Source organism: Takifugu flavidus, chromosome 8, assembly GCF_003711565.1.
Source record: "Takifugu flavidus isolate HTHZ2018 chromosome 8, ASM371156v2, whole genome shotgun sequence".
Lineage (NCBI taxonomy): Eukaryota > Metazoa > Chordata > Actinopteri > Tetraodontiformes > Tetraodontidae > Takifugu > Takifugu flavidus.
Window position 1 is genome coordinate 9,330,669 of NC_079527.1, and position 27,660 is coordinate 9,358,328.

The following is a 27,660-nucleotide window of genomic DNA, read 5'->3' on the forward strand; positions in this document are numbered from 1 at the left end:
CCTTCCCTCCAGACTCGATTTGTCTCTGTCCGCACCACGTGCACACACGCTAATGTCACTGTAACCCACCTTACAGCTGCAGGACGCTCATCCCATAATAATCGCTGGTGGCGGCACATCAGCGCTACTCTACCGCAAATGTCTCCAGAGATGTGCGAGTCCTCACAGTGGTTGTTTGTCAAGAAACACAATTATTAGGTGCATTCCTGACTTTTAAGAATCCCACAAACAGGATGCCAGTAAAACCACTGCACCTCTTAGTTATGGTTTTAATGGCAGGGTTACTATAAATATATCTGACAAAAATTTAAATCAATCATTTTGGTTTTGTTTGTTTCTTTAATAACAGTTCCCAAATATTTCTAGTCTGCTTTTTTTTTTACAGCCCCTTGCTGACCTCAGTTTACAAAACAGGAAGCATTACAACACACCGCTATTCCTGCACATCTGGCTGAGGAACACAAGCGTGCATCTGTGCACGAAGGATGATTTGCTTCACTAGGATGTTGCAACAGGATATTGAGACCATTGAAAATCATATCTGATCTGGAACATGAACCCATCAAAGCACAACACAATATCCGCATGTACACAAACTATGCCACTGTTCCTTGACATGGCAATTAGTGAGTTAATGCTAATCCGAGACAACGATTATACGAGATAATCAGTTCTGGAGCAGCTGACTGTGTCGAAAATCTGTTTAAAAATGAGAAACCATACCAGCCATAGACACAAATAACAAACAAATGCACTATTCATTCACACACAAGTCTGATCTTCTTTTGTCATCTTCACAAACACAAACAAACACAGACTGTATCTGCTGAGGATCCGGCACAAATCAGCCCAGAGGGCAAAATAAGGCGGCTCTAGGTTCCTTCCATCGTTCTTGGAAAAAAAGCCCGAGAATTGCACAGATGTGACAGTCTGACTAACCAAAGCTTTGTCTCTCCTGCAGGTTTGAAAGGTAAAATGAATTTTTCACTGATGAGACTGTGCAGACCATTTGAAGTGTGTGAATTCACTCCTGTCAATAAATACATATAAGAAAGAAAATACAGTAAAGTGTTGTGCTCTGAATTTTTTGTTTTCTCAAGCACATTTGCTTGTTGGCATGATATCAAATTAAGTGGTAAACCTAACATAATCTGCTATAATATACGTAATCTCAATCGTGTGGATCTTCTTAATTTATTCTTTGGCACATGTTGTGCTTGTGAGACTTTTCCCCGCAGCTTTCGTGTCATATGAGTACTTTAACAGCTTTCCTCCACGATACTTTTAAGTTGGGAGTTTTAGGAGCACCATCAAGCGTTTTAATCTTTCAAACATAGGTGTGTGTGTGTCTGTTTGTGTGTGTCTGTTTGTGTGTGATCCTGTGCAAGAGCTGATGAGACAAAACACAGAGCGAGCTAATATGATTTCGGAGGAAGACGACAGGAAGCAGACAGCGCTAATGCAATGGCTCCTGCATTAACTTCTGAGAAACTGACCACAACGCAGCATTGTGGATGCACGTAAACACATACACTCATGCGCGCTCACGCAAACAATCCCCATCCGCACCCCGATGTGCAAACACTTTCTATGAATTATCCCTCTGACAAAAATCCCTCCTGCGGTAAAAAAGATGTCCTCTGTCCTTGTCCTGGAACTCCAGAAATATCCTCTCTATGCTGCCTGACTGCTGACAGAACACCCGTCAACTCACATCAGTCTTGAAAGAGGGGGACAGGAAGTGAGGGAGAGAGAGAGATGCAGATAGAATCTTTGTTCCTGTTTTCCTTGAGTATTTGTGTTTACTCAGGCTGTCAACACCTCCACAGTATCACACACTGAAATTAAAAATAAAATCAATAGCGCCAGCGCTCCAGTATTGGCATATTACATTAGATGACGCTGAATCAATTTTCGACACTGCTCATACTGGGGCATCAAAACACACTTATGACACAAAGTGTGACAAACCGGCCAGTAATCCGTGCGTCAGCAGCATACAACCCAATGCTTGTGCGCCGCATGGCTTGAATTCCTCACTCAGTGGCGTGAAACAGTCTGGCCACACCCACATGACTTCAGAGACTCCACACTTTGATCACAATGAAAGGACAAGATGAATTAGTGGAAGTATGGGCAAGAAAGCAAATCAGAGCCTGAAAAGAGCTCGTATTTTATGTGTGTCAGCTCATGCAGTCTTTAGGTGCTTTGGTTGCACTTCTTCTCATCTTCTGAAGAGTTGTTGAATTAAATAGGTGTGTTGTGTGTTTGCGTGCCTGTGTGTCTGTTTGCATCGTACCATTTTTGACTTAGCCGATTTCCCGGCAGCATTTACTGATTTGAGCTGACATCTGATGAGGAGCCGCCGCTGATACAATGCTAAACTAACGAGCTCCTTCTTGCACTCAGCGCTGCTTTAAATGCAGAAGCATTCGTGAGTTGCCGAGTTGCACTTAAGAGATCTGCTGAGCTGTTCTGCTCCGTCCTCACAAGTGAAAGAGTCCTTCCGCTACAAAAACCCCAAATCCACGCTTCTCAAATCTTCTGAACTAAATCTATTTTCTCCATCCGATCCTTCGTAAAGTAAAATTCCCCCAAATACCCCAATCTCCATCTAAACGCATGTCCTTAAGCTTTAATCTGTAATTCATTTCAGTCTTGATGGTTGGTCTTTTTTTTCTGGTGATAGATGTGTGATTAGTGGAATGGAAGCCGAATCTTCTCATTATCTTGATGCAAGGCCTAATCCGAATGCTTGCCACTGTCTTTAGGCTGGATCCTCTTTAAATCAAGCCGACCTCATGCTGGGAAAGGAAACTGCTTTAGGGGGCTTACCCTCTATACCTCATTATGGGTGCTGGATAGGAGCAGGAGGTGTCATTAGTGGCACACATCTGAGGTTCAGTGCATAAGATGACCGTGGCAGGCTAACCAATATATGTTTTACGGTGCATTTTAGAGAGAATTTATGCTTCTATATAAACCAAAACGTATGCTAACATTGTTAACAAGATATCGTACATCATGAAAACATGCTTGGCTTGCCAGTAATACCATTTCCAGCGCCTGTGGGCACAGAACCCAAGTAATTCTCTCAATCTTGTTAACAAAATGCTCTTTATCAGGGAGTAGTACAGCATGTGCCATGAAAGAAAAAGAGATTATACAAATACAAATCCAGAATCACCGCATGCTTTTTCCCCTTGTCTTCACTTCACAAGTGTGTGTGTGTGTGTGTGTGTGTGTGTGTGTGTGTGTGTGTGTGTGTGTGTGTGTGTGTGTGCGTGTGTGTGTGTGTGTGCGCATCTATGTCCACTACTGTAGGCCAATCTAAAGCAGTGTCAAAGTGCATGCTGCTAGCTGCCATGCAACACAACATGTTTATTTCTCAAGCCGGCATTTTAATCCCTGCGGTCATCAGCTAACATGCATCCTCCAAAATAACAGGCTATGACAGGGTCAATTCATCCCCATGCGATGCCGAAGCCACTGTAAAATGGCACTCGTATATGCAGGAAGTAGACAAGGAGAAGGTGGGAGCGTGTATGAGAAGAGGAGGTAAACATTTGGTGAACATTGGCAATCCATTTTAATATGACAGGCGTAGAATCCAATTAGCTGTGTGTCCCATCAGAAATGAAGAAGTGTCCCCCCCACCCAACGCATACACACACACACACACACACGCACACACCAGACTGTATAGAAAGTTATAAGTGCATATTTAATGTATGTACGTATAAAAATATATGGTGGAATCTAATCTCCTGAGCTGCCAGGTCTAAATTTAGATCACCTATCATCATTATTTTCTCAGGATGCTCTTTTATGGAATTCTTTTACTCTCTGTGTCCCCCCCTCCACCCCCACCCTACCTGCCTAGAGGAGGAAGGGGCTGAAAATTACAATAAGGACTGGGATAAAGTCACACAAAGACCCACACTACACACACATGCTTGAATGCGGGTCTGCTGAGGCAAGGTCACGCAGGACTGTTGAAGAGAGAAAAAGGAAATGAGGAGGAGAGAAGAGGAAGTGCGAGAGAGGTTTGATGATGGACAGAAAATGACTTCCTCACATCAAACTACATAATAGTGTAGTGTAGACAGTGTGCTCTCTCCACCTCTATTGCATTGATGATGCTGAGCGGTGCTGGCCAGAGCCAGGGAGGGATGAATCAAAAGATGTCTGTGTGTATGTGTGTGTGTTTGCTTTCAATAACATGGCGAGCCACCCACCACTGGCACACAAATGTTTCATATATGTGCACGTTTGTAGCACTCTGGCTACCTGCTCGTGCCACCAACATCCCCCCAGATTTCCCTCTGTCCTCCCGCACGTTGCCCCCGGTAACGGGGGGGGGGGGGGGGGGGGGGGGAGTGTTGGATGTTGGATAGTGACCATCTGTCAGAAGCTTGACGATCAATGGGGCTGGAGCAGAGAGAAGAAGGGACAGGGCTGAGGAAGAGCGGGAGGGGCGCAAGGCTAAATATGCACCCCAGTGTGACCGGGCCCCGAATCAATGCAGAGTCACTTTATTTATTGAGCGAAGACACACACCCCGCCAGTCCCATTAACATGGCCTTGGCTAGCAAATGGCCGGTTCTGGTGTGTGCCGTGACACGCTGAGTCTGAAGCATTTAAAAAAAAAAAAGAGAGAGAGACATACACACAGCTCACACATACGGGCGCAGTCGGGATTACACACATTTTGGCTGCACCGGGTTTTAAAATATTCTGCTAATCTGGCAGCGTTGCAGCAGAGCGGTGGCACATTGGCTGGAGCAGGTGGGAGATATTAGATAAATAATATATCCAGCTCACTGTGGCAGTGGGTCAGCTGAGAGAGGCAGACGGCTCCAGAGCTGACGACTGATTCAACAACGCAACCATGTCAGCCCTCCGGAAGGGCTTACATTAGCTCAGCGGAATAATGGGAGATGCGCTAGTGCTGATCGCCATTATAAATGAATTCTACGTACTTAAAGAGAATATACGATGTGCGTGAAAGAGAGTATGAGATAATGCAGTGAAAAACAGTCAAAAGCACGCTGACATCATGCTCCACTGCTACAGAGGGGGAACTTATTTAGTATTCACTGTTGATGTTGGAGCGACATGCTTGGGCTGGAGGAAATGGGTGTGGAGATGCAATGGGATGGTTCTGTTTTTTTTTCCCAGTGTTTACTGATTTTTCTGTCCTTTTCACATGATTACAGCTGAAAATATAGGAAGCGATGCATGCGTCACACCTAAAATATAGGGAGACGATAGCTGACTCACCAAGCATTTGACTGAAGAGTAGCTGCTCAAGATCTCCCAGAACTGTCACCACTAACTCTGGGTCCACCTTCAGAAAGCTCTTGTCCTCGTCTCCTTCTGTCCCCTTCTTCTCCTTCCTCACCTCTGCCAAATGAGCTGCAGATCTTCCCTTCTCTCCAACTTTCTTGACGTTAGCCTCAGAATTCCCGGCTCCACTGAACTTGGCCGTAGTTAGCAGATCTGTGGTTTCTGTGTCTGCAATCTGGCCTGCCTCCGAGGCCTTACTGATGGGCTTGACCTCAGCGTACGGTCCGCGTGGTTTACCAGGACCCGGAATACGGCTTGGTTTGCTAATGTTAGACGACGGAGACGACGAGCAGAAAGTTTTAGGCTTTCCCTGAAAAAGGGACTGTTCTGACTTTGAAAGAGTCCGAGAGAGTGTTGGCTTCCCGGTCCCAGAGTGACCCGTCTTATTCTGACCCTGTTTGTTGGCGCCGGTGCCGGGACGGCTCGTGTCGTCATTCCAGCGTGGAGACTGGTAAAGGTGCAGCTTCTTCTCAGCGTCCGTCAGCACACACAGGTTGCTGAGCGATCGTTGCTTGCGGAGCCCGGATGGATTGGGGATGGGGATGGAGCCAGAAGTGGGCTGATAGACACGAAGCTCGGATGCAGAAGAACGTGACGATCCTTGGGGCAAAGCGGAGGTCTTGCCTGAAAGCTTCCTGGATGCCATGGCCTGGGAAGTTTCCTGGCAGGAGACAGCAGCAGACCTGAGGTCCAATTCTCTAGGCTTAGCTGTCATGTTAATGTTAGCCCCATTAGCCTCCAGCGTCCCTCCTGCAGTGAGCAGAGCAACAGCATCAGTGACACGCTTGAATAGCAGGAAAGCAGAAAAAGAACAGACAAAAAGAGATGTGTCGAACAGGCAAGAATTATGTCTGGATTGCTCTCCACATGTGGGTCCACGCTGAGCCAGGCTCCCCGCCGCGGGAGATTGTGGCTTCAGCCCCAGCTGAAATAGACCAGCGGTTCAGGAAATTGGAATTAGCAGTCAGCCTTACTGCTGTTAATCCATGAACGTGGCGCTGTGTGTTCAGTCCATAAATCCACGTCTTCACCGCTAGTCTGCCGCTATCGCCACGACATGAAACGCCAGTCTCGTTCTCCGCCTCCCTCTCAGCTGCTCGTTTGCTCCTGCTGCCAGGCAAGCAGCAGCCGACTGACAGGAGAAACAGTCGCAGAGGCAACAGCAGCAGCAGCAACACTCCCCCTCCTCCTCCTCATCCCCCTCCTCCTCTTTTTTCTCTCCTCCCCTTTATGCCTTTCTCTCTCTCTCTGCTTTGCTCCCTCTCTTTCTTCTTCCTCTATCAGTCCGTCTCCTTTTTCTCTCTCTTTGATTCACCTACCAATCTCTCCCGCCATTATGCTGCGCAACAGTGATGCAAAAAAGACAGGAAGAAAAAAAAGAGAGACCCTAACAATAAGCGGAGCAGCATGCTCATCAAATGACCCAAACCGCCGCCTCCTCGTGTGCACGCTTACACACCCAATCGGTCATAATCACATTAGCTTCTCTATTCATCCATTCACACACAGACTTTTCTCATGTGCTCTAAACACAAGAGGCCCACCCGTGATTAAGCTGATTCTCCTTATCTGAAAAGCAGCCATGACTGTGTGATTAGCCCACAGAAGAGGAGGACACACATCATTCGAAACAAAGCAGCGAGGTTCAGTCAATCATTACGCCACAATTAGCAAGCAAAAGGCGTCCAGTGGCCATCCACCCGCTATCCTACCTGCACTCCTACCTCCTCTCCTTCTTTGGAAACTACAAGAAAACCCCCAAGCTGATGTGCTATAACTGACCCATATGGGCTTCAATAATAGCCCTGCCTTGACAGTGTAGAAACAAGCACCATTCTTGCACGTGTGCACGAGTGGGTGTGTGTGAATGAACGTCTATCTTTTTCCTTCCCTCCCTGTGTGTCAGGGTTTTAGTGGGTCTGTCTCCACGAGTGTGTCACATTGATGAGACAAGTCCAGAGAAGCCACGGTTCCTATCCAGGGACGCGGCCACGTTGGACCACATCTACTCAATGGTCTCTATGGGCAAATCTCACAGGAGTAGAGGAAGCTCTGCCTTCATCATCAGCCTAATTCTCCACTCATTTCAACTCTAGGTTGAACCAGAACCTTTGCTTCAAACACAAAGAGAATCTTAATTTCTGATAAAACATTGTGCTTAGAGCGGATGATGCCATCAGTGATGATTTGTGTTTCCATGAGGTGTAGTTACACTTGTAATGTACAAGAACACTTTAAAGCATCGCTGGAGCTCATTAGCAATCAATAACACTGCAGCAGGAATTTGGGTGTATTAATTCATCCTGTTTGCATATAGTCCAGTGGTTTAACTGGTGCAGTGTTTATTCTCTGGCTGCATTACCTTTTGTGCACTTTGCCATCTGTAGAGTGCCTGCAGCTACGATCTTATCAGGTTCGAAACTGTTAGGAGTGGTTTTTCAAACAAACAGGCTGGCAGGGTGATGTCTGATTTCTGTTACATTTGCATAAACCAGTTCACGCTGAGCTTAGCCGAGCAACGAAGCAATTCCTTGTTTAATCAAGCTCCATATCCCACTAAATCTTATACACATCTCCTCAATAACACACAACTACATATATACATCGGTTTGCTTGTGTAAAGGTCAAAGTCATTAAAGGCAGTGAGCTTTAATAAAGTATACTGTAGCAGTTTTACAATATTGAACCCAGAGCTCTGCGGTGACAATTAAGTGTAAGATGGGGGCTGGTCGCAGCCCAGTTAGGGGTAATGGATGTAATTCAATGCTTATGGGCACTATATAACAGCTCTTTTACCTCCCAAATGAAGGTTTAAAAAGTCAAAGACCGCATACAAGGTTAGTTTATGTGCATGCATTAGAAAGACGAACACAAATTTACACAAGTGAAATGTGAATGGCTCTCACAAAAAGGGCTTGTTCCAGGCCTTGACTCTATGGCTCTACAGTCTAATCAGTCTGCTATATGGCTGATGTAAACTTGAACTCTTTTAACATAAGGACTCTCCGGAGGATCAGGCCAGGAGTTTCTCTGCTACTGTATACTATGGTGGATGCCAATGAGAGTCCTTCTGGGTTGAATGAGAGCTGCCACAACTCAACCCTTTGTGATTGTGAGGATTTGCTATACTAGTCTTTCAGTGCCAGAAGCCTCTAGACATCTTCATCAGATACCATTGTCCTTACTGGCTAAATGTCACTCTCCTTCACCGTTGGGTATTTGTATCCTTCCATGTACTTGCCAATCATCAACACTGCTCCAGAGACCACACTATTGTGTTGTGATGCAGAAACACACCCAGACTTACTATTATCAGAGCAAAAACTATGCAGGCGTTTGCATTTCCTCACTCACCAGCAGATGAGGACTCCTGGTAAAATCATGATTACTGCACGTGTGTCTTTCTGCTTAGCCTTGGCAAAATCCTAGGGCTCACTGCACGTGGGTCGGCTTTCTGAATGACCTGAGCAATCTGGCCTGACAACACAGAAGCTGGCGATGATGAGTGCCAGTGCTCTCAGTCTTAGCCTACACATTAATCACTCGGCAGACTTTGTACCGGCTGGCAGCCCACAGCGACCATGATGAATTCACAAAGGTGACAAAGAGTAAGATACAGCCAAAAAAAAAAGATACTCGAATAATGTATCTGTTGATCTATCAAAGGGATTTGCGATTCGTATCTTTACTAGATTCTGGATTTAAAAGGAAACGTATCTCAAGGGAAGCTGTAATAATCATGCTGAGGATGTATAACTTTATACATAACTGCCTCAAACTTTAAGAGGAACACTTGCCATTTGTTGAAGCAGATGGTATGAGCTCTCGCTTTCACAAACTCCCTTTTGGTTTCTCTTGCCTTTTTCACAACTGTTTACAAAAGTAGGAAGAGAAAAAGTTTTATTCTAAAGATGAAGAGTGTAGGAAGGTGGTGGAGAAGCAAGAAGTAAAGGCATGAAAGGAAAATCTAAAAAAAAAAATTCTACTACAGAAATCCAGACAATGAGGAAAGTGAGAGGAAGAGGAGGTAGAGAAGGCCGAGGAAGGATCTACGACGTGTGCCAAAGGAGCAGAGGAAGTGTGTAAGAAAAGAGAAGGGAAATCCTGCCTCACCTCCTCGCCACTTCTGGTACATTTGCCTACGTCCGCTTGTGCAGCGAATTCAGTCCACAGCACACAGGGATGAATACCAGACCGTGACACACTCATGGCCTCACACACACACTCAATTGTAATAAACTAGCACAATAACAGGCCTCTCAGTGTCCTGTTTACATGCATTCATTAACGGTGAGAAGGCAAGTGTGCAAGTGACACAACGGCTCTGCGGTGGTCTCACGGACGATGATGAACAGCATGACTCACTGGCTTTAGTTTGGACAATTCAGCCAAGGCCACCCTTAGTAATAAGTGAAGGAATCACTCCTAACAACCCCTGAAGAGTGAACCCGACAAAAACACCGTTCTGGTCCAGGGGCTCACGCTCACACTCATCGTGAGTCACGCACAGGTGACAGCTGAAAGACGCAGTCGGTGAAAAGACTCTGACTGCCACCAAAAAGAATAAAGAATGGGATAGGCATAACTTCTCCCCTACAGACTACTTGCTGTTGACATTCTCAGTACACTTCCCAGAGGTATCCCAGAATGCTGTGCTGATGCAGAGGCTGGTTGCCTGGTTACAGCATGGTATGCATGAAGCGGTGGTGGAAATCGTCCACGAGTGCCAATGTGTTCACCGAGGTTCTGTCAATAAAATCATGGAAAGTGAAGTCCAAAGGCTAAAAATAAAACCTGCTCAGCAGGAAGTCCATATGGGATCATAATGCGGAAGATCTTGGTAACCCAATTGCTTTGTGCGTGGGCGCAGGGTGGCAGGTTACACATGAGTGACTCCATAATTCGACTGGGCTGAAAATCACACAAAAGGTCAGAAAGGGTCTTTGGTGTGTGTACCCATTCACTTTCATGAGTCCTTTATGTCTCTCACCCATGGAGACCTGCATGGGAACCTCCTCCACTGCAAGGAAACATCCCTGGGCACAGAGACAAAAGAGGAGGCTCCAGGGGACACTGGAAACTCCACAATTACAAAGGCTGCATAGGGATTAAGAAGAGAATACGCAGTTTTACATATTTCATTTTTGCCCGCTCCACCGGATTAGCACCTAAGAAGCAAAACTATCTACACTGAAAATATGTCATCAGGACAGTTCAAAGGTCATCTATAGTGGAAGGTATGACATTAAACCTGAAATAATGATTGATGTCTCACTCCTGGTGATGAGCGATGGCATAATCTGCCCACACTTACATCTGATCATCTGTCCATACTAAACCATTCATGGCTGCCCAGCACCAACTGGGCATATGTCTCTCTGATTAGATTGGCCAAAGAGGATTATGCACTGTCTAAGAGTACATGCGGCCGCCGGCCAAGGTTATCAAAATGCTATCCATTCGACTCTCCAGGGGTATTAAAGAGATTGTCAGTTCATGAACCGAAAGCTGATTTTCATTATTAAAGATTTGCTGACTTTCAGATTTTCATCATTTCAGCTGCTTGCTAATGTTGTGGTGCTATTTTTTTTTTTTTTTTTAATTCAAGGTATTAGATTTTGGGGGGGGGGGGGGGGGGTTCCAATCTAAAGCCCTCACAGATTTCAACATGCAAAAAAACCCTCAATTTGGAAGGCAACCCTACCCGCACCAGCACCTTTAGCACATCGCCTTCATCTCACTTGTATCCCGCTGCTTTCCCATCAAATGATTGAGAAATTAAATAAACAATTGAATAACTGACACGAATAAACATTAGTAAATATGGATGTGTTCGATAGCTTACCAAATATACTCGAAAGAAAAGCCTATGAGAGTGTTACACAATTCCTAACATTGTCTTGAGGACATTGATCATCTTTTTGCTCTCTTTTGAGACTAGAATAATACAATTTCTTTATGGGGCTATTTAATGAGGATAGCCCGACATCTGGTTATTTTCTACAGGTAAGCTTTAGATGATGCTGTGATGCAGGCTGACCGTGAGATTCAGTGTTTTCATTTAACCTCTTTATTGGAGCTCTACGTACAGTCTGTGTGACGGAGAAACAGCTGATGGATTTTGACTCTCCATTGGGGAATCAGGCCATACTCTCCCCGGGAGATGAAAAATGATACGCCCTCCAAATCACATTTATCTTCCCAACACCATCTGTGAACTGTCGCACGTACATGCATCAGCACAAATACACATCCACGGTCAGACGTGCACGCGCTCTCCAATACACCTCTCGGGAGAGCCGCAAGGTCAAGAGGTCTGAGGTCTAATTGAAAGAACACACGGTGCTACGGTCACATTAGATGTTCAGGTCTTCATTAGAGGAAGATGTAAGACTTGATTATGTTACTGCTCACATCACTAAGTGAATCTAAGCATATGGAAAAGATTCGATTTGTGCAAAAGCACAGCTACTTAGGCCACAGCTCCAAATCTAAACGAGTTATATTATGATTGTAGCACTTGTGCTGTGACCCAAAAAGGAACTATTATGCTGTTCTTGTGCATTGTCACACAACTCCCCCTCTCTCTATTCTCTCCTTCCAAATGTTGCCTTCATGCCAGTTTTCCTCCCTTCCTCCACTCAGAGAATTACAGTCATTACGGCGTCCGTCCACCCTCCATGTAAGTGCAGCTTCAGAGGAGTCGCAGACACTCTGGTTCTGTTTTTAACGCTTTCCAGGGACTAATTAAAAGGCCACAAACAGAGTCCTAAGTCAGCCAGAGGCGTTTAAAGACGAGGGCTTGTCTGCCGCAACCAGGTGCACGCTCCACAACCATGTGCTTCAAACCAAAATGAGCTTTTATTTGAAAATTACCTAATTAAAGAGGCTGCAGGCCATATTAAATAAATCCCAACTTAACAGTCAGAATGCTGAGTTCACATGTATTCTGATTTCTGTCTCACGATGGTGGAAGACATAATTTCATCTAAGATGCAATGATGCTTCATTATAATTTACATTTTCTATATCTGTAACTATAAAAAGAGTTTATAAATTGATCTGAGTATGAACAGGCACTGGAGGCACTGAGTGTTGAGATATTATGGGCAGTATTTGTGTGGCGTGCAGCACATTTGACAGCGAGGCACTCGATCCCCCTCCTGTCCAACCACATCAAAGAGAATGATTCACAATAAAAGTCCCATCTCCCAAGCACGTCTGCATCCCTCAGGTCCAGAAGAACAGTGCATGACTACAGCCATGGATGGAGCACAGTCCCTTCTGAATAGTGGGGGGAGGGTGCAGTGGTCAGACTGGTATTGTGGCTTTTTAGGTCAGTGAAACACTTGAGGAGCAAAACTATGAGAGATGAGTTAAACTGTGAGTTGAGGCTGAGTTTGAACTCCTCAACATCTCCTGAATGAAGCGAATCCAGCTAAAATGGATGCTTGCGTAATTGTCCCTGACAGCCAAGTAGAGACGCGTCCCAATTCATGCCATTATCGCCCCACATCACCATGTGATCCTCCAGCTTTACATCCACTCACCTTTTACTCCTTTCCATCTCTCCATTTACTGTGTGTGGTCTTCAGAAAACTCCACAGAAAGATGCACATTATCAGCTAAACATATTAAGACATGTAGACTAACTGTGGATTCAAGGTGTGAAATACATTCTGCCCGTGCTTTTGAGAATTTCTGAGAATTTAATCCAAGTCTAAATCTAAAATCTAATTCTCTGCCACACATCTGCATTGGGAGAGTTGACTCCTTTCTTAAAGGACGCAAAGACACACCGTACATGGAACCATGATCTTTTAGACAACTTAATGCAATTAAACATCAAACTCAATGTTTTATGAGACTGTGGGTGATATTTTCCAGCAAATGTGAATGTTCAAGAAGAAAGAGGAGTAAGAGAGAGAGAGAGAGTGAGAGAGTATCTAACCAATTGTGAAGTCATCGCAGCAGACTTCTATGGATCCAGAAGAGCAGTCACTTAGATCATCATATGAAAAATCACTGTCCTGCAACGGCACCCTGTGAGCAAGGAAAACACTTCCTTCACAGACTGATTCACAGAATACTCCAGTGTTACTGCCTACAATCAGGCCACCACAACTCAAAATGCAATGTTGCCAAGCATTGACCTCCTACCTATAGCTGAAGGGAGCCACCGTTGCCATGTTGATTCGAGGTGTGCGGGTCTCAGAGGATGAATCCTCCTTTTCTATGCTTTGATCTAGAACATCAGCAGTAATCTTTGATGTCACTGTGGTGGTGAATTTGACGGGTAGCAGAGGTACGGGACCAGGAGAGAGGGCTGGGCTGCTGCCCTCGGGAGTCCCCATGTCCTCGTCTGACTGGCTGGTGGAGCCGCTGCGACTCTTGATGGCATCCTTGTGGGCGAGAGCAGGCCGTGACAGGTTACTGTTATTCGCTGCGGGAGACTGTGTTTGATGCTTTCCCGGAGCTTCTTTCTCCCTCTGTGGCACATCTTCCCTGAATGTGCGACACACGGCGTTGCTGTTCTCTCCCCTTTTGAACTGCAGCGGCTGATGTTTGTGGCTGAATCTGTATGTTTGGTTGTTATTAATTACAGTGTTTCTGTTGGTGTCGTGGGAGGGAACATTAAGCAGCACAAGTTTTCCCAGGTCCAGCGTGTCCGTGGAGTGTGGCAGTGGCGCCTTGCGTTGGGTTAAAGGGCTGCTGTAAGCAGAACGGGACACTCGGGGAGCAGGTAAAGCTCCTGTTCGCTGGTGGAGTGGATTTTTCTGGCTGGGTTCTCTCATACTGTGCTGGGGAGGAGACCCTGAGACGCTGGAGCTTCTCAAGCACAGCAAAGAAGAGTGCATGGGTGTCTGCTGAGCATATTTATGGGTCTGCATTGTGGGCTTTGGCAGGTCACTAGCCCGGCGGCGAGTGTCTGGTTTAGGAGAGGAGGGCAACGGGATTCCAGACATGGCAGGAGGGCGGGAGGCTGACTTCACATCGGTTCCCCCACTCATAGTGACCTAAATGGAGAAACAAAAGAGAGAAATGAGTACACACAAACTGCATGAAATGGTTATTTATAGCTCCAAGATCATCTTAAAGTCATTATAACTGTGTGAACTAGAATGAAGAACCCTCAGCCCAAAGAAAATGATCTGTGCTAAGTGAGCATGTGATATGAATGAGACAATCATGGTAAAACACGGGTTTGAGCTTATTTTCAGCATTCCACTGGGGCAAATCCACAATCAAATAAGCCTTGCTGAAAACACAAACACATGCACAGACACATCCTCTGCCAGTCACACTTGGAACATTGTGTTCTCAAGCAACTGATCTTCTCAACTTAATTAGTTGCAAATGCACATTAATGGCTGTAATTCTTCTCTCTACCACACTATTATGACCAGAATTGGCCCCGTCCACCTGCTGCAAAACACCTGAATCAGCTCTTCAAATCACCAGTACAACAACCTTCCTATAAAAGTACTCAGATTTGTTCCAAGCCCTTGCTGGCCTACTTTTGGGAACAGGGAATGACTTTGTTATGACCCACAAGTACACAAATTCTAAGTTCTGCATGTCCTTTCTTTATTGGCGAACTGTAATTGCAAGAGGACTTTTTGGGCTGTCAAATTATGTGAACCATCGAGGTCACTGGGGCAACAAGATGGGATGCAGATGTGGCACAAAAACCAATAAATATTAAAATGTCCTGTATTCCACCCATGTGTGTCTGCCTTGCTCCATCATAGCTTTTTCACAGCCTGCTCATCAGCACACAACAGTGGTAGATAAACAGAGACAGATGTTGTCATCCATTCTGCCTGCCTGTGCTTTCTCTCCCCTTCCTCCCATGTGTTTTTCTCCCATACTTTCTCTTGGGAGTCGGACACATTTCATCAGAATTTTTCTCTGTCTGTCTCAATTCCTGTTTGGACACTCAAGAGCACAGGTGCAGTCTAGCCCACCGATTATCTGTATGGAAATTGGCTTTTCCCGCGGGATGCGCTGAGGTCATTCCAGTACTAGCACAGTCACTGCTGAGACATACCGAGACTCAGCTGATGTCAGGGATGTGTGAGTGCATTTGTGAGGTTGTACATATCAACCTGCAGAAAAGAACCAAACAGCTGCAAGGCTGGAAAATAGATTTCTGGTACAGGACGTTCTCCACCACACAATGGTGCTCGTTAAATAAGTAGACTGGAGTGTTCTCTCCCAGTCATGTGCTCAATCAAATCATCCAGACTTGAAAATGAAAAATATTGTTCAGAAATTTGTTACCTAATTTTCTTCACAGTATTGATTTTGTTTGCACATTGAGGATTTTGAACATAGTGCTTACTCCATGTGACTTCCTTACCGGAATAAATTATTTCAAATACAGAAAATGAATACAAAGGTAAAAAGAGAAAATGTACAATAAAGGGGGAAAATTCCAGTATGTAATTGAATGAAGTAAATGCTCAGTAAATTAGTCAACTCTTGGAGTGCTAATTACTTGGGTGAATATCTTAAAAAAATCATACCACACATCAAATCACATACAGTAATTTGTCTTGTTTTTGGTTATATTGATTGCTAAATGACACAACAATCTAAAATCCATCATAATCAAGAAATTATTATGTTATTCCTTAAAAGGTTGCTTTTTTTATATGTGACTTGTATGATAAATTGTCTTTCTGCACCTCAGAAAAAATATTAATGGAGTAGTTAAATATCAATCATGGTTCATAGTAAATTCATGATTCTGGAGATAATAATACCACTTTTCCCCACAACCTTGAAATACTAAAACAAATATGGCGACAGAATCACCTCTGAGGTTACTGTAATAACGCCTGAGCAGCCTGTCATTTATTCTCCAGGGCAGATACTGACCTCTAGTGGCCAATGTCTGCAGTTGCAACAGCATCCACGCGGACTCTTCCACTTTTATTCGATCCCTTTCTGTCAAGTATCCATCAGACTGTACATAGACTGGATTATCTTGTAAAGGCGATTGAAAAGTGCAACTGAGGATTTTAAAAAAAGAAAAAAGGATGAAATACATACAGTATAATACCAGCTAAAGGTTGCTATAGAAATTCCATATCTTATTACAGCATTTTCTGCTGCCCTCTCATTTTCTGCCCCTATTACTCTCTCTCTGGCTCCCTCATATCTCTATCTCACACTCACTCACACACACACACACACACACACACACACACACACACACACACACACACACACACACACACACACACACACACACATACACAATGAAAACTCTATGACTCAACATAGAATCAATAACTGAGTTGGTAACAGTCTTCTCTGAAGGACATTTACAGCTCCTGTGTCAATGTGTCATCCCCTCTGAGTCCACAATAAATGTGTGAAATCAGAACAAAAAAATAGATGCAGCTAACAGACTAGTGTGCAGCTGAACAAAACAACTTAAATGGTATTGTCAGTAGTTCTGGTAAGGCGGTTTTAGGAAATAACAGTGTTAATTAAACCTGAAGCTTCAATATAGAGTATTACAAGCAGACACACGCCACATGTGGTTGGTTGGGTTCTTACTGGTCAGCGTAGCCCGGGTTCCTTCACTGAGCGCTGAAGTCGAGCTGTCAGAGCCGGCAACGAGGAGGTCACACTTCTTCAACGTCCCAGGAACAATGGGCTGTTTTTTCCTGGATCACTGTTGCATCCTCGCCGCTCCCCTCCCATTTGGCCCGCCGAGCTACACCATTCACAGAGACGGGAAGCTGTGACAAATATGACCAACAGATTCAGCCAATCACCGGCCGCAGGACCGCGGTGAGTCACTGTCAAAGTCACTTTCTTTGACTAATTCAGTGTTCTCATCTTTTTTGAGGAAAAAAACCCCTAATTGCACAGGAATACCGAATGTCTTCAGAACAATGAAATGAAGACTGTTTATTTTATTGTGACTCAGTTACCTAAGTGGAAATTTACTTGGCCTACATGACCTACAAAGACAGTTACACTTTAATTCTAGTGTAAACCTTGTATCCACCGACTGTAAACTGCACACGCTACTCCTTTCACCACCTTAAATTCATCACAGTGTGTTTTTCTCAGACAAGTTATTTTTACAGGCTGAACTCTGAAAAGAAAAACATTGAATAAAATTCAAAGCTGGTTTTGTGAGGATTCCCGGGAGGTAAAGTGCAACCACACAAGAAACTTGCACCTTTGATGGTTCTACATGTGTGAATCTTAAAGAACCAGAGAACCAGAAAAAAACATATTCCATATAATAAAGAATAAGAACACATATCTGGAATAAATCCAACTCAATATTCACGGTGGCGTTCAGGTTTAGGCCCTATGTACAGGGGAACAACGACAAAATATGTGTGATTAAATCATTTGATTTGCCAGACATTAGGAACCATCTCAAGAATGAGGTCCGTTGCTATGAAACATTCTTTTCAAAACATCTTATATAATAGATTTTTCTTCAATTAAGTCAGAAGACTAGTTCTGTGCAGAACAACCACAAACTGAGAATCACTTCGGGAAGATGACCTTCTGTCCTTTAAATGTGTTTTTGCACAGTTTGAGACTCTCATTTCCACTGAGATCCCCTTTATTTGCATCGTGCCGCTCTACAACACTTTTGACTGCTCCTGTTCTCTGGCCCCTGATAGTGCTGACTCAGACGGTTACCATCAGCCCCCCCACGCCTGCTTACAGAGCCCCCCTGGATCAATCCATTCTGCCTCTCTTTTCATCCCCTTTAAGCTCTGCCTTTCTCTCTGTTAACCTCTCTTCCACATGATGCTGCCAGTGACATCACTCTGACCGCCTCGCTCTTCCTTTCACAGCGTTTTTAGTGTCCACAGACACTCGCCGCAACACAACTGACAGCACACAAACAACAAACAAGAAGTTCCACTAAGAAATACAACCCTGAAGTGGTAGCACAAGGTTAAACTCACCCCGAGAAGCGCCGGCACGCAAAGTGCGAACGAGTCTGTCTCTTGTCCGTGTGCAGAGTGTGTCCGCTTTGCCTCCCTCTACTTTTCTGTGGCAAGCATCCGAGATGCGAGCATGTGCATTTTCCTGGTGTGTGTCTGCCTCTCTGACGTCATGCCGCTCCGCTACTGCTGCAGTACGCCTGCAGTCGTGTCCCCGCCCCCCATCACAACCCCTATTTCCTTCTCCCTGCTATTGACCTGTTGGCTGCCTGCGCTCCCTCCCTGTCTCGGGTGAAATATAAGCCCAGCGAATGCGAAGATGGGCCGGTCCATTAGTGGGATGACTTTGGTTTGTGTGTGGCCTGGCGTGCATCGCAGCAGTAATGCATGGTAATTAAACAGATGGCAGCCCAATCGTGAAAAATGCCAAACCCCTCATCATCTGTGCCTCATGTCTGATCTGTGGTTAAAGGAAGAAGCATGAGGAAAGGAAACATATAGGACAACAACTATTACACGCATGAGCCCAATGTCACACAAACACGTCTGATGTCTATTTGTGGCTGTTGTCTGTGCGCATGTCTGCCGGACGGCCAACCCATCCATCACTTATCTAATTTGTCCCACATCACTAAGTTAAGAGAAGAAAAATAAGGGGGATACAAGCATAGAGAGAGGTAGAGAAAGAGGAGTGGACATGTGCAAAACCATCCATTGATATCTTTTCCCTGTTGTCAGACAACAATGACATCCAAGACCTGACCTTGAACCTCATCGTGCAGCCAGATCACTGAAAATGCTGGGTTGAATCTCTCCTAAAAGCTGACGATGGTTGACATTTCATATTTCCCTGACGATAAAACTGTTTAAATAACCCGGATGTGCTGATTGTTTTAGCTGTGTTTTTCATGCTGTCATGCGGAGCACTCCAGAACATTTGAGGATGCAACAAATAAAGCCTGGAAGATAGGACTTGTGATGTTTCTAAAAGTTGCTCTTGTCTGATGTGCAGCCTGTAAAACCTCTCAACTTTCACAGAAAAGTCCAACCTAGGGAGCCGTCAGTAGTAGACTGTAAACACACCAGGCTAATGAAAATGATAACTGACATCACGATGCGACACGTCTGTACACACAGAACACATGTATCCCGCAACACATGCCCCTCCCCCTCCTCCTTATTAACACATACATGCACATGTAATGGAGGACATTATCAGATGGCTTCATAATACTCACAGTAGCTTCTGTCCTGTCAGCGGGAGAGACGAAGGTGTAAAACTCACAACGAGGCTGACATGAGCTGCATACAGACCACACACGTGATCTGTTGCTTTGTCTGGAGTTGCCCATGACAATGGGAAGTGATTTGTAACAGAGGGATTATGGGTAGGCGTGCGGATGCGTGCATATGTGCATGCATTGGGGGGGCAAGGGAGGCTGGGTTAATGTCATAGCTAATCTTCTGATGCCCCCAAGTAATGGTCTCCTCCAATGGAAGAGACGCCGCTCTGACAATGGGACACTTGTGTCACTGCCACCCCCCTCTCCCTCCTCCCCCTGGGGCATCTGGAGGGAGGAGGCATGTCGCTGCTCTGGAACACGAAGACACAGGAGTGTGTAGCTGCCTCGTGAAAAAAACACAAACGATAAATACAACATAAAATCATATGACTTCACACAGTAACACACACACACACATCATGAGTTTGTGTGATGGAACCTCATGTGACTGAACGCAAGATGTTTACAAAGGGTCAAACCGGGCAGAAATCAGGCGCCAGGGTGTTTTAGATATGTTTACGTGTTACTGGTGCCAAATCTGAACAAACAGATCTTGGACTTCAGCTTCTGTCCTATAATCAGAACAGACCCTCAAACTATCTTCTATTCTGTTTATATAGGTTTTATTTTGGTTTATGGTTTTAGTAAAGAAAAGAAGTTCATCAAGAATTAAATGCTTATATGTATTTTTTTATTAATTCCTCATAGATCAAATATATAAATATTTACTGGACATCTATAGTCCAAATGTCATTGAAAAAGTCCTTATAACAATATAAAAGAACCTTGAACCTCACCATGAAGCCACACCCACTTCAGTGGTCAGCAACCTCTGGCTCACATGCTCTAAACCACACACCACCACATCATCTCTGGGACACGGGTGATAAGTAGCATTTTGATTGTCAGGTTTGAGGTGCAGACCTTCACACTAAATTTAATAGTAACTTTAAAATGTTCCTTTTTGATAAAGTTTAGAATTTATACTGGACTGGTGTCTTGATTTGGAACTTAACGCCTGTGAACTGGTGGTCATTTCTCTTTCTCCCTGAAGATGGCAGCGTTTCACCTTTTAATAAAGAAACCTCCTCCTCGCCTCTGTACCTCATATATTGTGCCTCTCTAATTAGCTGAATTTGAAATATTGTTTTATGATATAAGATGATTTTGAAACAGCCAAGATGTCACTCGCTAATGTAATTTATCCTTGCATGTCGCTGTAGCTTTCAGTGAGCGGCATGAAATGAGGCAACTGTCCCCTTTAAAACTCTTAAACTAAATAGTAGCCTCAGGTTAGGAGAGACCCTTTCTGCTCCACTGTTACCTGTACTGACAAGTTAAACCAGCTATACTAGGAGCTGAAATTCCCACCCACACCCTATAGCAGAAGCGACAGCAAACATAAGGAGCAGACAGAGGCCTGTCATCCATCTTATCAGGTAAGCACAGCTGCAACTCTTTTTTCCTGTGTTGCTTCTTCTCCTATGTTTAAGCTGCCTGTGTTGTTGGTGATGAACTTCAATGACTGAGATAATAAAGTCGGATCAAACAGGCTGCACGACAACAAGTTAAATGACAACCAGGCCTCTTCATGAGCACCGCATCATTTTAAAGCATCGCACAATGCCACAACAAACATTTTAAATATATAACTATAACTTCAGAGATGTTTTGAGCTCTTATTTTTATCATATTATCTGTCTGTCCTAATATGCAGTGTTTTTTCACTATTTTCACTAAAACACAAAGAAAAGACTTAATAAATCATTCTAAACTAAACTAAGGTTTATCCATTAACAAGCACAATTATTGTTTCAAGTGGGGAAAAGGTTATTACTGATGTTAAAAGAAATAATAGCAAGATACTTGAAAAACAAATGGTCAGAACCAGGATTCTTGCTTCCTGTCATTATCTCTTGCCTGGGGGGGGGGGGGGGGGGGGGTGTCTTAGAAACAGCTTCGCTGCATACCTGTAACATGTGGCATGTTTCCTGTAAAGACTTGTCCATAGAGGCAAGATTTACAAACATGTGTTTATATGTACTTAAGTTGAGTCTGTCTCACTTAGATCAGTCCGTAATCATCCAATCGGCTGATGCAAAAATGGACGAAACAGAAGAAACTTCTACAACTGGTAAACGTTTCTGTATTTCAAACATTTGAATGGTTTGAAGTTGGATCTCCTTTTGAATAAAACCTCTGATGTGGTGTCAGAATGGACGAGAGTGCCTGATCCCAAATGTGCTGGCAGGCTCTTTTCACAAGAACTGCTGCACAGAGGCAAAGACTCAGGAAGCCTGTCTCTGAGCTTGGACCTCAGACACAGCAGGGGGGAGCAGGACCGGGCCATAGCTTCCCTCTACAGGAGAGACGGCCTTCAGTGGTCGTCACCACTTAACTGTGCACTTAAAGGTAGACTGAAGACTCAGCAGCACGGCCAGTGACTCCTTTTTGTGAAATGTCAACTATTTCACAGGTGATGTTGCCACAGGAAATGGCGTTGACCGCCACATAATATCAACGGTGATTTCAAGGCTTATGAGTGGACTCCATTTAAATTTAGGTAAAACGTGTGAAAACGCAGGATCTAAAACGGGAAACAGGTCATTTTTAAACTGATACCATCACCGCTGCAGGAGGTGTGGCCGTCACTAGAATATTCGAGGGTGAGTCCGATCACCTCATCCCCTCGGTATCCGAAGAGCTGCTGGAGAACAACATGTTCGCCATGGCCGGCCGGATGATTGGCCATTCCTTCTTGCACAATGGCCCCAGCTTCCCGGGACTCAGCCCAGCCATTGTTCACGTTCTCTTTGGGGGTTCGCTAGAAACTGCTCCTGTAACGATAAGAGACTGCCCCGACCTTGACATCCGAGAAATAGTGGAAAAGGTAAGAGTGTGAAAACTAACGGCAGCCTCCATCTTTTTCTCCACAACATAAGACTGTAAACAAATAGAATTGTATGTTCACTGGTTTTATAAAATGTATTTCAGCTTGAGGGAGATGCCGAATTTAAAGAAGATGATTCCATCCATCAGCTCTGTCTGTCCTGGGACTTTCCAGCTCCCAGTAACAGCAACAGGAAGTGGCTGGCGAAAAGACTGCTTTTGCATGCTGTAATCTCTTGTTTTGAGTTTGTTTTCTTAATTATTTTTAAGAAATTCTCAATTTTAAATTCATCCAATGTCACTACATTTTACTGCCAGTAGAAAAGCACCTATTCAATATTTTCCAGTTAGCTCTCTCCTGAAACTTTATATTGTAATTCTCCTTATACGCGTCTTATTTGACAGCAGGTCTGGGTGTGAAGTGTCTGGTATCTTACAGGTAATTGAACAAACGAGGCGACAAATCAATCATTTCCGCAGAGGCCTGGAAGACACGGGAATCTGGACACTTCTCAGTCACAGGAGGGATGTAATCCCAGTCCTGTTTCCACGGGAATCAGAAGCACAAGTCACACCACAGGTACCACACAAATGGGTTCACAAAATATATCCAAACAGCTGACTTTTATGCAGCTTAGCTGGACATGACTGTGGTTATTATGGAGAGAATCACAGATGATTCACTTCCAGATGATACTGGACTGCATCACATGGCCGTCATCCATCACTGTCATTTTTGATGAATATGAGGACAAATACCTGGGCAGCGATGAATTTTGCACCATTGACATAAAACGCGTGTCCAGCTTTTTGAAAATGTTCATAGAGAACGGTAGGTACGAGTCTTGCTGCTGGTGTTTGTGAAACTCTTCATTGTCCTCTTCCTCCCGTGTTGACTGTGCAGCTTGTGGGTTTAACACAGCCTCTCCAGCTGAGCTAAAGAACCTCGTAAAGTTCTGGATAGGGTGGGAGGTTCCGGCGACAGAGATGAAGGTGGAAATAGTGGAAGGCACGTTTCCCACATCTTCAACATGTTTTGAAAAACTGAGGCTGCCGAGACATTACACAGAATACAACAAGTTTCATCTGGAGCTCTGTGCGTGCATATCAACCTGCTATAGTGGCTTTGGATGTCCCTGAAATAAAGAAATATTTACTTGGTATAATGTAAAGTACACAATAAAAAAAATAAAAATTTTATTGCTTGTGAACTGTAACTCATTTTCCATTATTTTTAAAAATAATTTTCCTGTATTTACGTTTCTTGTATTTGCCACTTGAGCTGCAGTTCACAGTCAGGGGTTTGGAAATGTAATATTTACTACATATTTATATATTTTTTATATATTGTATATATAAATTAATTTAATAAAAAGCACTATGATGAGTGTCGTTAAGGTCCAGGTGGCCGTTCTGGCGCAGTTCAGATTCAGTACCGATACTAGCCACGTGGTGGCAGTAGAGGCAGATTATCTCCTCGGCTTTCTTTTTGTTTAAAGGGACTATTGGGCCTTGGTTGAACTAGATTTCTATATGTTCCTTTTTTTAATTTCATAGTATTTCTATACTATATTATGTTTCAGCTCTTAGTTGGTGAGTCAGTAGTTTGCATGTTCCTCAACATGCAGTAACAAAGACCTCTGTCTGCACACATAATGTTGCAAGTAGTTCTGGATAAACAAGTCCAGCAACAGAATAAAATGGCACTTTTGTGTAAAAAGGCAGATATTTTTCCTGGTTTGACTACTGCTACAGTGGGTAAACTCCTCCCCGTGTCATTGTTGGTGGAGAAAACTGAAAAAGCAATATCAAATGTACTGCAACAATTAAGGTTTTCATTTCGCTCATTCGTGTGGATGTTATTATTATCTATATTACTTTGATGGTGTTTTCCTCAATCTGCTTTTGTGGCCACATCGCTGAAAATTCACACGGACTAAGACAAAACTATATTTGGAAGAATACTTTTTACATGATCTTTCCATGTATGCTGTTCCCAATAAATATTTCATATATATTAAATATTTGATTTACTGATAATTCATGATTTTTTTTTTACAGGCTGAAAAGCCATAGACCTCAAGTTAAAAAGATAAAAACCGCCAATTTTTAATCACTGTAACGTGTTCATATTGTGATGCACATATCTATGTATGATCACGAGCAAATTCCTATTCACACACGTGTAATTGAAGTAATTGCATCCCCAATGGGATATGAAACTCTTTGATTATCGTGCCCTCTTGTGGCAAGACGGTGGAAATACAGGTTAAATCTATCGCAATATCTGGATGGTAAGTAAATGTGGAACTGGAATTATAAATCAAAATTGTCATACTAACCTTAGTCACGAATTATGTATCAATATGGCGTCCCTAAGGTATAAGACATGTTTAAGGACAAACCCCATGTGAACATGACGTCATACAGAGAAAATGACATGTGGAGCTGTGAACCGAAATCTCTAAACTGGGATGGTCGATGTATGAAATGTTTTGTTTCATGCGATGAACGTGGTTACACGTATCTGTTCCATATATCATGAGCAGCTGTTGAACTTGGCATAAATAAACAGCCATATATCCCGTTGTCGTCACCGGGAGGAGGCGGGGTGCTCGACTGGGAGAGGGTTCAAAGAGGAGCCGGGCATGTTCAAACATAGCCAGACCGACCAGACCGCCGACATCCACAGCGCGCAGCCAGTGCGCATGAATGGGATTTACATAGACAGTATTTAAAGTATATCTACTGGAGTTTGCGTACCGTTTGCTGTTGTTACGCATGTCCTCCTTCAGCCTCTGGGGTTCACGTCGATGTTTTCTTGAGAGGCAGTACAGCGCAGCCAGGGTGATGCATATGGATTCATCTTGAGACGCACCTGAATACTCTGAATCTCTTTCCAAATACTGGGCAGTGTCACCATGTCTCTTCCTCCCAAAGTAATGAGGGACGGCGTGCTGGAGAAGCGCAGCAGCGGGCTCCTCCAGCTGTGGAAGAAGAAGCGCTGCGTCCTCACCGAGGACGGGCTGCGTCTGCAACGCTACAAAGCACACAACGACGCGCCGACCTCGGCGCCGAGCTCCAAGGCCAAGGATCTCCCCTTTGCGCACATGGCCACGGTCGATTGCGTTGAGTACAAGCGCGGCCTGGTGTATTTCACGGTCGTCCTGACTTCTGGAAAGGAGATTGACTTTCGGTGCGCGCAGGAAGGCACAGCATGGAACGCAGAGATCGCACTGGCGCTGGTGCGCTACAAGAACCTACAGGCTGTCCTAACGGGACGGAACAAGCACCTGTCCACGGCACTCCTGGACACCGACCAGGAGAATGTGGCGCTCTGAACAGGTACTAAAATGCGTGTTTGATTTTATCAGGTGGTGATACAGCAACACGAAAACAGCCATATAGGAGTAAAAGGATTTTCCTCAAACATGCTATTGATTGCACCATTTGCCTACAATGTTTGATATATAAATGGTTATCATCCTGGCTTATAATGGGATCAAGCACATATTATTATCAGGGTCAGGTGAGTTTAAAATCAATCACATTCATATTAATGAGAAAACAATCTTTTAATAAAAATCAAATCTCAGACCCAGATTGAGCTCTCTGATATTTAAGGTGGCTTCTTAAACAGGAGTAAAGAACTTAAGCAATGCAGTTAAATGAACGCCTCAAAGATAAATGCCGACCTATCAGCCTGGAGCAGCTTCTCCAGATCCTGCCAGTCCTGACTCAGTTCAGGAGGTGCCAACAGTGACGAAATTGTATGGAATGAAACTATTCAGGCTCTTGGGGAGCAGGCTGCAGATGGCCTGTCACCACTTAGGCTAAGATGGCACCACTTTGCTGTTTAGATGTCTCACAGTGGAGTCAACATCATGTCCTTTCATTCTTATAGCGTGGTCCCCGACTTTTCACCACCGTCTTCTTAAGAAGCAAATCTCCTCCTATTGGAGGACATAATGACTGAGTGGAACATGAGCCTCCAAATTAACATCTGTCTGCCTCTCCCTCGTGAGGCAGCCAAGTATTTTTAACCACACACATGCGTGCGTGCACAAACGCACACACAAGAGCTGCTTTAAAGATATTAACCGTGACCTAGGGGGGTATATTTAGTGTGTTTTCAGCTGCTCAGCACTGGACACACGATGGCTGTTATCCATCGAAACTGCTAACAGAAATCTCAAATGCTCTTGAACTGGGTGTAAGTCTGAACTATGAGCTCACGGTCCAGGAATCCTGAGTGAGACTTCCTTAAGAGAGCCGCTGCAGTCAAGTGCTCAAATTAGCCTGGCAGCCGTGGAAACAGTCGAATGCAGTTCATCACGGAAGCCATCAGATACCCCAGGACACCGTAAATACTGTATGTTCATTAAAAATACACCCTCTTGTTTTAACAGCATCTCTCCTGTGGTGCACCGCATGACAGGATGTACTGGACGACCGTGGATACGTGGACTGACGAGCGAGAATCATGGACACATTTCTGCTCCTCCTAAAAGGTCTTAATTTGGACGTCATGCAGGATTCATGACCTCATCGGGCCTGTAAGCGAGGCGCTGTGACGCTGTTTCACCACGACGTGGAGGACGGCGGCATTTGCTTTTTACTCCTCAGCCTCTGAACATTTTATTACAAATATTCTGCTTGATATGGATTGCACATTGTACGCTATTTACCACATCCATGTACAGTATTAAGCGTTTAATGATAATAAATTTTTGTCATAGCTGAGAATTCCTGACATATTTTATTTCAAGAGTGTCACCCAACCACACCTTTTCCGGCTTTTGATCATCTCGCCTAACATTCATGCCTTCTTTTATTCCAGACCGGCAGAGTTAAACTCCTTTAACCCCCCCACACAAACACACACACACACACAAAGCAATCACAAAGCAAAAGGAATTATGCAGCATTTCTGTTTTCAATAGTGTAATTTGATTTGATAATGTCATATAGTGCTTTTAATTATATATTAAAGACTTCCGTAATGAGGATAAAGGGCTGAGAGCTTATTTTAGGACCAACTTTTATTCTGGTAGGAATATAATGGGGGTTTTTCTCTCTTTTGGAAATCAAAATAGTATTTTTCCAGTTCTTCAGCTGTTTCCAGTTGTGGTGTGAAGTTACTTTCACAGCCTCTGGAACACACACGCACGCACGCACACACACACGCACGCACACAGCTGCTT

General features: G+C 44.2%; 2 protein-coding genes across 10 annotated transcripts in view; one reads left to right on the top strand and one right to left on the bottom strand.

Annotated features, from left to right (window-relative positions):
- Positions 1-17,080, bottom strand: part of LOC130530582 (neuron navigator 1-like) — a 55,371-nt gene extending 38,291 nt beyond the window's left edge. For 4 of the 9 annotated variants that reach the window (XM_057041882.1, XM_057041883.1, XM_057041881.1 and 1 more), the window contains exons 1-5: positions 16,921-17,065; positions 16,234-16,367; positions 13,510-14,366; positions 13,301-13,392; positions 5,284-6,099 (exon numbers count right to left, since the gene is read on the bottom strand). In XM_057041882.1, the coding sequence (XP_056897862.1) occupies positions 5,284-6,099; positions 13,301-13,392; positions 13,510-14,360 (1,759 nt within the window). In that variant the 5' untranslated portion in view covers positions 14,361-14,366; positions 16,234-16,367; positions 16,921-17,065. Of the gene's footprint in view, positions 1-5,283; positions 6,100-6,323; positions 6,492-13,300; positions 13,393-13,509; positions 14,367-16,233; positions 16,368-16,920 lie in introns of those variants that run through there. The other 5 variants (XM_057041876.1, XM_057041879.1, XM_057041878.1 and 2 more) reach the window with 5 other exon arrangements.
- Positions 17,081-25,087: 8,007 nt separating this feature from the next.
- Positions 25,088-27,202, top strand: phlda3 (pleckstrin homology-like domain, family A, member 3). The gene is made up of 2 exons (XM_057041951.1): positions 25,088-25,801; positions 26,866-27,202. The coding sequence occupies exon 1, from the start codon at positions 25,378-25,380 to the stop codon at positions 25,795-25,797; it is 420 nt and encodes a 139-aa protein (XP_056897931.1). The 5' UTR covers positions 25,088-25,377; the 3' UTR covers positions 25,798-25,801; positions 26,866-27,202.
- The last annotated feature ends 458 nt before the right edge of the window (positions 27,203-27,660 follow it).

Bases quoted from the DNA above. Each gene is read 5' to 3' on its own strand.
- phlda3 (XM_057041951.1), top strand. From the start codon at position 25,378: ATGTCTCTTCCTCCCAAAGTAATGAGGGACGGCGTGCTGGAGAAGCGC.